The 12,428-nt window shown below is 50.8% G+C and overlaps 3 protein-coding genes across 3 annotated transcripts; all 3 read right to left on the reverse strand.

Annotated features, from left to right (window-relative positions):
• Positions 1 to 454: 454 nt before the first annotated feature.
• On the reverse strand, positions 455 to 1,657 carry LRP88_09327 (kinase-like domain-containing protein; the record flags this gene model as incomplete). The annotated part of the gene is made up of 1 exon (XM_083245815.1): positions 455 to 1,657. One exon carries the CDS (start codon positions 1,655 to 1,657, stop codon positions 455 to 457), a length of 1,203 nt encoding a protein of 400 aa, XP_083100309.1.
• Positions 1,658 to 6,049: 4,392 nt separating this feature from the next.
• On the reverse strand, positions 6,050 to 6,715 carry LRP88_09328 (uncharacterized protein; the record flags this gene model as incomplete). The annotated part of the gene is made up of 1 exon (XM_083245816.1): positions 6,050 to 6,715. One exon carries the CDS (start codon positions 6,713 to 6,715, stop codon positions 6,050 to 6,052), a length of 666 nt encoding a protein of 221 aa, XP_083100310.1.
• Positions 6,716 to 8,599: 1,884 nt separating this feature from the next.
• LRP88_09329 (uncharacterized protein) lies at positions 8,600 to 11,741 on the reverse strand (the record flags this gene model as incomplete). Its single annotated transcript, XM_083245817.1, has 5 exons — positions 8,600 to 8,667; positions 9,464 to 10,605; positions 10,662 to 10,984; positions 11,037 to 11,271; positions 11,320 to 11,741. 5 exons carry the CDS (start codon positions 11,739 to 11,741, stop codon positions 8,600 to 8,602), a joined length of 2,190 nt encoding a protein of 729 aa, XP_083100311.1.
• Positions 11,742 to 12,428: the final 687 nt, after the last annotated feature.

Consider the following 12,428-nt stretch of genomic DNA (forward strand, 5'->3'; position numbering starts at 1 on the left):
GTTTCGACAGTAAGGACATTCAGTATCGAAAGACGGAGACCATGCTCTGGTGCAGACAGTGCATACAGTCAAGTGCTTTTGTTGCATGCAACGAGACCTAGCACTTTTTTTGCAGACAGGGCTATGGAGGTATAAGCTCATGCGTTTCCAGAGACAGGAGGAGTCGAACCAATGATGGGTGCTTCCCGCTGCGAGCATGGCGAGGGATTTGCGCGGGTTTGGATTGGCTTTGGAGCTGCGCTTAAGGTGAAGGGTGATGAAGGGTGAAGAATGAAGGGAAGAAATGCCAGCGCAACTGCAGGGTATTTAAATGCTCAAAGTCATGGATGTATGTCTGCTTGCCGCCTTGCGCTGCAGCCGCCTTTTCTTGGAATCCGTAGTGTCCAACTGGAAGAGTGTGGTACGCCTCGGCAGCCACGGGATGCAGTTCACCGATGGGCGAGATTTATCAGGATTAAGATATTAAACGCTTCAGGTTTGCTTTAAGATTATTCCACTGGTCTTCCCCATAGCATCCCTCCCCAATACTATAGAGGACATCCTCGCCCGCAACAACCTCAACAAGCTTCCGACATATCTCCGTTCGGTTAGGGCGTTGCCGTGCTGCAATCCATATTGCCTCCGCAATGTGTGATTTCTCCGTGAATCTCCAGTCGCATTGCATATTGAGCGCCTTACCGATCTCTCTGTTGTAGTATGCCCGGTACCGCTCTAAGGACGCCGGAGAGTCCTCCGATTTGGCCTTTGGCCAGTGGTACATGAGAGGATCCCAATCACGCGTGATCCACCCTGGGTATCTAGCATATCCCACAAATCGCGGCATTGTCTCAGCGAGGTCCCAGTCAATGAGTCCAGTGATGCTGCCATTCTCATCGACCAGGACATTCTGCGAGTCAAAATCGGGGTGACACAGAACAAAACCCGGCTGAGTATCACAGGTTAGTAGGCAGTCCAAGGCGGCAGTAACCACCTTTGCCTCGGCTCTATCCCACTCATTTCCGTCAGGTTTTAGAATGAGATGTTTCTTGAGAAAAGCAGACGTCGAGTCAAAGGGACCTGAGGCGACGACCTGAAGGCAGCCATCTTCGTCGTGCCAGTCGTACAAAGGACCAATAGTAGTCGAGCCAGACCCATCTTCCATAATGGACCCTATCTTGTCAAAGGACAGACAAGAGAGCTGAGCCATAGTCCGTGATAAGCTCTCCAAGATCCTAAGACGCAGTTCATCTTGTGGCAGAGCGCCCAAGTAGCCATCCCAGACTTCAGACACAGATTTCCCAGGCATGAAGCTCATGCACAGGTACGGCGCACCGATCTCGTTGTTGTCGGTCGTGTCCAGGGCGTAGATTTCTGGTACAGGGATCGTAGTCTTGCTTCGAATGAGGCGCATTGTGGCAGCCTGCGATTCCATGGCGTGCGCCGCGGTCGAGGTCATTCCAGAGCCCCAACCCGTTGCAGGGACACGGATCACAAGCCTCACACTCCCCAGTTCAATAATGTGGACGATGTTGAATGACCCGCTGATTCGTGCAGCAAGCCTGCAGTCCGAGCTTGATACGTGGAGGTGCTGACTTGCGATTTTGGAAGCGAGAAGGGTCAGAGACTCGACGGGGATGTCCACCAGCGGACCAAAGACTTCGCGGTCTGGCTCCTCCATTGAAGATGGCGCGGAAGCTGACAGCATTCATATGAGTCGATAAATACTAGCCAGGGGGGAGTAGGTACTTACGTATTGAAGATAGAAGGTCTTAAGGTAGAGAGGTTTGAGTTAGGAAGAGAGGTAGCAACATCAATGGTCAGGTCCGCAGTGTTTGGTGGAGTAGATCGCCATCCTGAGTACCTACGCTTGGTGCAGTCACGTGCACTACTTACCCTAAAGCTCAGAAGACGAACCACAACCGTCATTCGAAGATGTCAAAACACGGCGCAATGGTGTAGGGATCGACACGGATTTCCGGACTGATCTACGAGATCTGAAGATACTAGCATGCATTGCCGGCGGGATGAACAAGACACTTGTTACGAATCTAGAGGAGATGCAAGAGGGTGAACTGAAACGTGTTCTAGTCCAAACACTCGATCAGCTAGAAGCCCGTAAGGTGCTAGAAGCGCGCAAGACAAAGGATAATTCGGCTCCCCCAACCCAGGAAAGGTGGATTGGGTGGGAGAAACGCTATCAAACGGCTTATCTAAGAGGAAAAGACAACGACTTTGACTTGGGGACGGAGATGGAGAGCCTAGTTATTAGGCTGAAGGTTGAGTCGGGGCATGGCTCGGATATGTGACAGGAGGCTACTCTAATTGATACAATAAGTTGTCTCCCTGGACCTCAGCTGGAAGGAGAATTGCCGCGACAGAGAAACAGCAAAAGCAACGAGTTTCCTCGTGGGGAGACATGCAGCAGGAACCTGCGCCAAGCCAAGTCAAGGACCCCGGCGATCGACTGAAAAGGTGGGGCGGGCTGGTCAGCTCGACCCGAGATACACGCCCCCTTCATGATCACAGTCCATGCACGAGTGGCCCACACCCATTGAGGCGTTGTTGGTTTATACCACCCTTGCGCATGACACGGCAACAGAAGCGGAAGTGCAGCCCCCTTCATGTTCTGGGCCAAGAATGGCATCCATAAGAGCGCTTGACCGCGCTAAGATACCCCAGCTCATGCCTCACCTGCTCTTGTCAATTGTTTAGACGAACGGCGGTCCGATGGCGACGTTGTCCCCCATGGAACATCACCACCAGTACTATCGCCCATTTTTGTATTCGGTTCTGATTCACTCCCCAAGTGGTGATACGCCTACGCCGTCTGGCGCTGCCTATCTGGATCTCACGGAGCGTAAAATATTCTCCCTCGGGATTCCGGAGGGGCTAGATCCCATTTTTTCCCTTCTTCAAACCACCAACTTCAGCGACTTCAACGAGCTTGTTGAGGAAGAACAAACGAAACAAATCATTACACCGCCAGGAAAACCGTCTTGTACATTGTGAGTTACTCACTATCAACCGGGCTCCCCTGACCGTTGAACAGAACCGTCCAGGTATTTCCTCCTATGAAATTTGCCTGGGCGACTATACTGTCTTCGAAATACGTGCGAATTACAGCTGAGTTTCAAGGCATGCCATGGGCAGTCAACGTATTGAGTGGCACCGACTTCCTGGGATGCGCAATCAACTTCAATAGATCGCACTCGATACCAGTTTTCTACATTGATCTACCGCGCGATCAATTGCCAACCGATATCATTCGCTTTGTCGCTTCTTCTGGGGAGTTAGTACTCTGCCGTCAACTTGATACTCTCCAGTTCCGTCCGTCTCCCCAACCCCAAATACTGTCGACCCACATTGCTTCCCAATACACCAAAGATGATGCCTTGCATGTAGCCACAAAGTTCAGGGGACAAGTCCCAGTCGACGATACAATCAAGGCTATGCCTAATGTTCCCGAACAGGAGATTCATGCGGAGTATTGTCACCTTCAGTATGTTCCATGAACTACTATTTACAAGAGATACTGAGAATTTGATAGAAAGACTCAGCCTCTGAACATTGAAGGATTAATGAGGCTCGCCATTGAATACGTGCCTCGTGCCCGATGGCAAGATATTCGTGAGATGTTTCCTGGTATGGGATATGATGAATTTCAACACTATCATGGGCTTGTATGGAAGAAGTACCACATGATGAAGTGGATTACAGTTTATTTCTAGTCTATGTGGCATTCTGGACATTTCTATTCATTCCGTTGCCGGCGTCGTTGTAGGTGGGCGTAGCCCTCTCATTAAGCTTGGGTGCAAGGCCGGCACAAGTGAAGCTTGCAGTACGTGCACTCAAATATCATCCAGTGAGGCCCCGAGCGACAGTGCTGGCAAACCCACTGGATCAAGGTGCTATCGGACTTGATCATCCGGAACGAGTGAGCACAAGCGTTGGCCATCTTCCTTGGATCTGGGTCAGAAGGGGCATTAGTACAAGCATGATAAAGAGGAAGTCAATGGGGTCTTACTGCGAGATGGATATAGCGGCGTGTAAATAGGGGAATGTAGAGGTAGTAAGTAAACCAAGCAAGAGCGAGGTTCGGGGAGGGACAGGCCTCAAATACTCCTGCTGAAGGATCCAAGCACCGAGCATGTGTCAGCCGCTTCCTTGTCTGGGTCCTTTCTTTCACTTATCCCCTATCTCTGAACCATCCTCTCCTCCCGCCTTTTGTTTCCCCTTTGGAGATTCTGGTGCGCTCACCAAGCTACCCACCGTCGGCCCCCTGGTACGGACGAAGTCCACGTTTCTGGAAGGGATAACTATCGCAGAAATCTTGACTCTGCTCTGCTTGTTACCGGCGAAAGCGGGCGATGAGCCACACGTCTGCGCGAGACCGCGGCATGCGTATGCAGTCGGCCAAGACCCTACCCCTGAGTTTAGCAGGTCGCGAGGGGGTGGAGGCAGACCACCATCTTCGTGTTGGTCCTTTTGTTTCATCAATCACACGCTGACTGAAGTAGCGGAGCCATTACTCTACAGTCTCGGGTCGCTGATCAGGTCGCTGGCATAAATAAGACCTTAAATCCCCTCATCGCCGTATTTCCACACCAACTGCAACTCCTCTCATTCATTTGCATCAACATGGAACCCCTTTCTCGACATCAGATTGCCGATGCCTACTTTACAAGCACACTGTCGCTAATTTGCGTCGTTGTCTTTGCCTTCGTATCCTATAAGTTTGACACTCTTTGGTTGAAGGAGTGGCACTTCAAGCCCTTGATAGTGGTATGGATAGTCCTGGAACTCCCTTCCTTGACCATTTTTGGTCTACGGACCAACGAGGAGATCAAGCTGTGGTTTCCTGCAGGGTCTATTTACGGGGTTTTGCTAACGGTATCCCTGTGGGGGATTGCCATATTACAAGTAAGTCGGGAGTCTGTTCCTTGCGACGTACTCGCTCTAAACCAGTGGTTTATTCAGGTCAATGCTGTTATCTACACGATCGGGTTCCGCAATCGCCTAAGGAGTTGGGCGAACCGTGTGGCGATTGCTGAGTGTATCGAGGTCATCGGCATCAGCATCTTGATGTTTAGGCTTCAAGTTACGGCTTATGTTGAACTCGTATACATTATAACACCGTTGACGTCTCAAGCTGCTGTCATTTTTATGATGTATTACGCCTCTCACGAGAGACCTAGGGTCCCCGATCAGATATGGGTTTGCCTGTCTATGATCGTCATCTCAATTATCGTGGCCATACTTTCAGCTACTGGAGTCTACCAGAGTCCCGCTCTCACTCATATCTTCCTTTACGTCCAAATACCAATTGCGACTTTGCTAGAACAGATAAAGCCAAACCTCCCATCCAGGGATATACGTTCAGGAATTCAGCTGGCCCGGCTAGCCTTGCCGAACTCGACATCATCTCTCACTCATGGCATATCTCGGCCAGCGTCCTCTCACACACGCCCTACATCTCATTATTCTCCGTGTTGAAGCCACGCTTCTCCTACCGCCACGATTTCAAGTCTCGAGATAATAGCTTCCAGTCTCATTATCTACAGACGCTTACAGGGCAAGCTCTCGGTCTAGTTTAGTTTGCTTTAGTCTAGCTTGTTAAAGGGAATTAACAGCCAGTTTTTGTTGTTAATTACATTCAAAATCTTGCCACACTCTATCGTCATTCTAAAGACGCCCACCACTACGGTTTGCTCTTGTTGCGACTCCATTCCATAGCCAAGGTATCGTTAATAGGAGGGCCTGCAGTTGGATCTTGAGAGATAGAGCCGCTGCTGGCTGTTGCTGGGTTTCTGCTGGAGTGGGGAGGAGGCGCTTCTTGAATAAGGCTGTAGACCATGACGGCTAGGATTGCATTCTCCCTACAAGACAAGCTGGTCCATCTTCGACGCCAACTTTTTCAAGTCCCACTCGCTGAGGCTCTTCCACCGCCTGAATTCCCAGCCTCAATCACAATAAGGCCGTTGCCCCCCGGAGATCCCGCCCCAACCTCGGTGGCCCTGGAACGTCTGCCACTAGCGAACAGCCCTCACAACCATAGGCCGAGAAATAGTCCTTAGGCATAGTACTGGGCCTCATAAATTTCTTCTCCCGTTTCCAGAGTTGATTGCCCCGATGCTCCACCGCCATTATCTCCATCCCTTCCTGGACCCTGCTGGAAGTAGCTGGAGTCGAGATAGTCGCCAATATAGAAACTCAACCAAACTTGGAGCTCATAAATTCGTTTGGTGAGGTCTGCGAGTTCACGTTGCGACGCGGCGATGTCCCTAACCAGCTGTCGCTCGTCCTCGGCAAATTGCTCAAGGGATTGAGGGATAGATTCAATGCCCTGCTGCATCGCCAGTGCTCGGTTCCAGTCTTGATAGAACCGGTCCTCAGAACTTATCTCCTCTGTTTGTCGCTTCTTTTTCGATCCGTGAGGTACCCCCCGGCGCTCCCGGGCCGCGTTTGCAGAGCTCGATAGCCCTCGGATTTGTTGAAAGTCGACGTGGCTGAGGACACCGTATAATTCTTCTGCATGCTGATTCCCGCTCCGGCGAGTTGCGAGACTCCATATCAGATGTTCATGTCGAGTATCGAGTGCTTCTCTCTCATATACAAGCCTCTGCAGCTCCTCGAACTTCCTTTGATCAACTTGAGCATCTCGAGGTAGCTCACCACTCTGATGGCCATGCGTCTTGCGTTGGTGCTTCGGGCTCTTCTTGTTCTTCTTGTCCGGCATAGTTCGCTTCGCGTTGATAGGCGGGAGGGTTCGTAGTGCAGATAAAAAATGGGTGATAGTTTGTCCTAGCCCTTATATGCTTCTGCGGCCTGCGTACTGCCCTCAAAACTCATTCATCCGATTCGCTCAATGCTTATGAGTGGGTTATTTTCTACTCCTACCCTACTGTCATGCAGAAAGCAAAATGGGGTTATTTAAAGGCAACTCGAGGCAGATGTAATGTACGTCTATCTCGCACCACTGGCTGACCACCCACCTGTCACTCACGATGACTGCCTTTACAGGGTCGAGATGGCTACCCCGCATTTGCGGCGTGGGGGGTATATGACAGCCGGCCCGCCGTGTTGATGCTAGCGGACATGCTGTAGGTTCCTTGGTTAGCCTCATCCGCCGTTAGATGCTGCCTAATAAAGCTTGCGTTTCGGCTGTTGTGTTACTAGCCCGACATGTACTGGCAGTGGATTACTCTGGTGGTTGAACATATGTGTGTTGAGGCTGACACGTGATTTGATACCTAGGTATGGAGTACAAAACCCCACACTAGCGCATAAACAAGCCGAAACTCTCCCCGTTCATCAACAGAAACACGATGAAGGACCGAATTATCGAAGACCAGATTACGAGAGAGCGGGAAGCCTTTGCACGGTTTATCCGGGAAGAGAAAGGAGAAGCTATTTGCAATCTGGCCTCTTCCTATCACGGCGGTACTTCCTGCACCATCTTTGCGGTGACACATGGGTCATTTAACATCTGTGTTATGGTCCAATTTGACGACCTGTTTACCACCTCGGCAGATCGTTGGGTAGTGCGCATACCTTTTCCTAGACGAGTCCCGTGGATTGACGAGAAAATCGACTCAGAAATAGCTACGATGATGTATACAGCCCTCCCCTCAGCGAGTATTCTATCAAGTCACTCACTATGTCTAGGTATGTGGCCGAAAAGACAACTATTCCGATCCCTAAGGTTCACGCATGGTCATATGAAGCGGAAAGCTCAATTGGACATGCCTATATCATAATGGATCACGTCCAAGGCACACCGCTGAACGCCTTATTATTCGGCAAAGATGAGAGATGGGCATATAACTCGATGAATCCAAACCCTGATTTGGCCCGTGTCCATGAACAACTCGCGGATATCTATATCCAACTTCGCGGTCTAGAGTTCCCTGAGATTGGGGCGCTTGGCATGCCTACACCAGATCTACCAGACATCACTATTCGGCACCGACCATTGCCCATTGAGGTGGCCCTTCAGGAAGCTGAGAACCTCAACCCTACGGTCTTCTTCCCCAAGGAGAAGACATTCAAGACAGCGAATGAGTACATCAGAGCCCTAGTGCAACTCGGCCATAATCGACTGGCCAAGGCTCAAGACCCAGACCTAGGCTCCTTCGAAGTTGCCTCAAGGGTTGCCCTTGCTCATGCTGAGTTCTACAGGCATATGCAAACCGCCTGGCAGTGGAGAACAGAGAGCAAACCATATGTCTTAATGCATGGGGATCTAACCATGCATGGGAATAACCTCCTCTGGGACGACAGACTAAACCTCGTTGCCGTCCTCGACTGGGAATGGTGTTATACAGTCCCTGTCTCCTTTTTTATTCCCCCAGCATGGCTCATTGGGTTTCATTCTAACCCAATTCGCGAATTATGTCTTTCTAACCTTAGCTACCTCCGGGAGGTGAAGACTTTCTGTAGGTCTATTGAGGCATCGTCACAACAATCACCGCTCAAAACAGAGTGGCAAAAACTCCCCCGGGAGCCACACTGTGCGCTGGCTCTCGCACTTTTGTATCCCGAGGCCGTCGACGATGTCTATTGGGAGTCTTTCATCTATAGATTTTACTCTCCAGATGGCGAGAAGGTTGCTGAAGAGAGGCTAGCGGCGCTTCTCGAGAAGCCAGGTGTCGCATCCTTCCTCAACCGCAGGGTCAATGACCAGAAAAGCTACGAGGAGAAGTATCAACAATACATACGCGAGCATGGAGAGCCACGAGATTGTCGGTGCCTGGGCTGTGAACGGGAGAGGCAGAGTTTCGAAATCCTACAAGAACTCCCACAGCTATGACCTTTTTCTTATAGTTGGGCAGGGCGTCATCTGGGGCGAATAGATGGAATACATATTGCTTCCGTCAGGGGGTGTCGTGTTCAGCTTAAGCGGCGCCATGTGCAGAGCAAGCAACTGCTGCTCCTCCTTAGTTATCTCTGCGCCCAAGGCTTTAGAAGGGGTTGATATGGTGGGAAGATATTATGTGGAAGCAATGCAATGCTACGAGGTTTGTCACCAGCATCCTTAACTCGTTGACCTTGCAACGCGACGTCTCAATCTCCCTAACACCTGCGACCCCGATTGTGCCCTAGCCTATCCTCCTCCCGGAGACTCCATCGCCCGAGATGCTCCCCCTGAGACGTGGCTTCCCAATCGCCGCCGTCGTGTTATTGACGTCAGCCTACCCTCCGCGCGAGACAATCCCATGAACTGACTCGGCATGGTTCTGTAGATGCATCTTATGGTCCAGACGACAATTACATAGACGACAATACAGCTCTTCGTCATTCTGGATATTGGAGAGATGACGTCGTTTGAAATGTTTGCTTAAACAGCCGGCGGAGTAGAAGGGGCTGATAAGACGCTTGGTGTCCGGATCGCATGGCTTCAGGGTCGTTGCTCTTCCGACACAGAGAAAGCAAGTGCGGCTTCGCTCCCTCAAATCCTTCACGTAGACGGAAGCAATCGCGGTACCTATTGCGTCGTTCGTTTCAGGTTCTCCGCCTGTTGTGGTCTCTGGCTTCGGAGGAGCACGGGGCTTGTTGGACCTCGTCGTCTTTTTGGTACGGCGTGACGGCGGTTCTTGAACAGAGCAGTAGGCCATGACGGCCAAGATGGCATTGTTCCGGCGGCGGCGTTCGCCCTCGATTGTATCAGCCATGGGGGCCGTCAGCGCGTCAAGCAGGCGCTTCTGGGCAGGATGGGCGTCCTCATTTGATGACGAGGGTGACACGGGCGGTTGTTCGAACTTCTGTCCGGCCAGCTGCTTCTCGATATCAACTATGGCCTGCTTCCGGGACCATTCTCGTCGATACTTCTGCTTATGTTCGCGTCGCAGTTTTGCTCTCAGGTTCTGCAGTTCCTTGGTGATCGTGTCCAACTTCTCACGGACTTTGGGGGACCCCTTGGCTGCCCGAAAACGTTGCCGGCGGATGAGGAGCTCTTGGATCTGGGGGTCATTATCCACAGCGGCAGACTGCTCAGCGGTGAGCTCGGTAGGTCGTCGTGTGCTCACTGAGTGCCCCAAGCTGCACGCTTGACGCATCAAGGCTTTCTGCTGCTTCCTATGCCGCACAACAGCCATGGTATCAACCGCAACAACTCGGCCAAGATAATGCTTCCTGAAGGTGGTTGAGCTCACATGCTGGAGCAGGAGGTTGCGGAGCCCATCACTAATGCTTGCTGCGACGACAATTAGCTTATCGATCTCCTTGCGAGGCAGACGGTCGGAACACGTACGGCTGCTGTCAAACTCATTTGCAGAGTTGTATCGCAGGGTATACAATATGAATCCCTCAAACCCAGCAAGCTCACTCATCTTCTTTGTCCAGGCAGCTATCATTTGGTACGTGATCGGTGTATTTTTGGAAAGCACGTAACCTTCGAGAGCGGTTTTGATGGTGTCTCGGAAGATGAAGGTCTCGTCCATGCTCTCCTTTAGTGGCAAGAGCAGCTCCAATTCTCCAGGATGGATATCAAGCTTATCTAAATACTCGGGGGAAGTAAGAGAAGGTGCTTCAAAGGCTTTATGATGGAAGATAAGGCCGAGGAGAATATTGTTGGCGCTGAGAAGGAGGGTTGCGTCAAATATGATCTCGGGAAGGGTCAAGGTATTTCTATATTGTAGACTTTAGTACTGGCATGGTCACTGCAGAGGGATCAATCGACCTACGTTTCTTTCTCGCCAAGGAAGGTCTTAGTAAAGTGGAGTTTGAAGCCGATAAGGGTGCGGTGCGGGCCGCCTTCGGGATCTCGTACTAAATAAATATTAAGGTCTCCGTATCGTAAGAAGAGGAGGGCTTGCGGTCTAGAGCCGCTCGGTAGGATAAATAGGAGGTAGAGTAGGGAATAGATGCGATGTTCGCCAATCCGGAACGTCTTCTTGGTCGTGCTGATGGTGGTCTTGGCTTGCTTCTCGAGATCCTCAATCGTCATGCAACGGTTCTCCCGTGGCTGGCTCGTGAGGTCATGCTTGATGGCGAGTGTCCGAATAACCTATACAGTCAGAAAGGGGCTCGGCCGTGATCGGGGGATGGGAATGCAATACTTTCCACATCTTCCGCTTGAATTGAGAGTCGATCTTCTTGCCCGTCTCTCTCTCGTACACCAATCGGAATTCCTTCCAATATTGGTTAAGGGAGCGGGCAGATTTCAGTCCTGGTAGTCTCCTCCCGCCAACTCCGGTTTTCTGGGTAACGACCCAAGTAAAGAAGGCTCTTGCCTTCCCGAAAGAGAGATTGCGCAAGCAACGCTTGGGATCCTGCTTAGTATATTCGCAGTAGCTAGTGGCGTCAGTCATATCACTGCAAAGGAATCATCCGAGCCCTTACGTGTTCCACCGCCGCTCGATCCCGTCGAGCTGCTTTGTTGTGCTGTCAGCATAAAGGGTTTTATTCGCGTCCTCATCGTCAGAGTCTTCTTGCATCTGAAGGAAGAACTCTGGAGGCAAGTCATTCCCCGCTCCAGGAGAGGCATCATCGGCATCGAGTTCTGCGTCTGGGGCATCGCTGGGGTCGGTGTCTGTGTCTAACAGCTGATCCTCGTCGTTGTCGGATTCGCCATCCTCCGAGGCTGAGCACTCGCCATAGATGCTTCCACCTGGAGAACAGACATTGAGATCAGGGTCGGGCACTGCGTCTGAGGCGTCGGTCGGGTCAGTATCCATATCTGACAGCCCGTCCCCGTCAACGTCAAATACACGATCATCATCGTGCAGACTGAACAAATCTGATGACTGGCTACGCAGACGCATCGCTTAAAGGAAAGTGGTAGAGAAAGGATGAGAGGATATGGAATCTCTCTCGGCTGAGGAGGGAGGCTGCCCTCTTTATGTCTGTCAGGCGCTGCTCAAGCCGCCCTCGAAACGGGGGAGGTCTACAGCAAACCAGGAACGTGCAACGAGTGGCCTGGCGCTTAGCGATGTGGGGCCCCAAGCGACGTCAGGCGCTTAGCCACGAGACATCATCGGTACTTCAGCGCGACTTGACCAGGGGCTGGCACACAAGTGCGGGGGACGGCGCCCTTAAAGCGGCGGGAGATTTGCTGGCAAATGGGCAACAGGAAATGGCTGCCACACCTACTGGAATCGGTATCTGAGAAGCCGCGACATTGTATTAATAAGTAATTAATATAAAAGGCTAAGCGATCCCGCCGTTTATTATTAGCGCAGGCTAATATTACCTCGCTAACTAGTACTAAGAAAGCAACCTCCCGGGCGATTAAGCTATTGCGATGACTTAAAATAGCTAGACTAATAACGAGACTAGTCTAGAGTAGCTAAAGCACTTTAATTAGTATATAACTAATTAATTAATTAATTCTTATTATCTCTTAATTCTTAATAATTATAAAATTTATTATTTTATTAATTTTAAGAGATTTTATTAAAATAATAATATTATTATACTTTATATATTACCTTATTTATTTTATTTATTTT

This window comes from Fusarium phalaenopsidis, assembly GCF_050370095.1.
Source record: "Fusarium phalaenopsidis strain FUZ10S chromosome Unknown contig_32302, whole genome shotgun sequence".
NCBI classification, from domain to species: Eukaryota; Fungi; Ascomycota; class Sordariomycetes; order Hypocreales; family Nectriaceae; genus Fusarium; species Fusarium phalaenopsidis.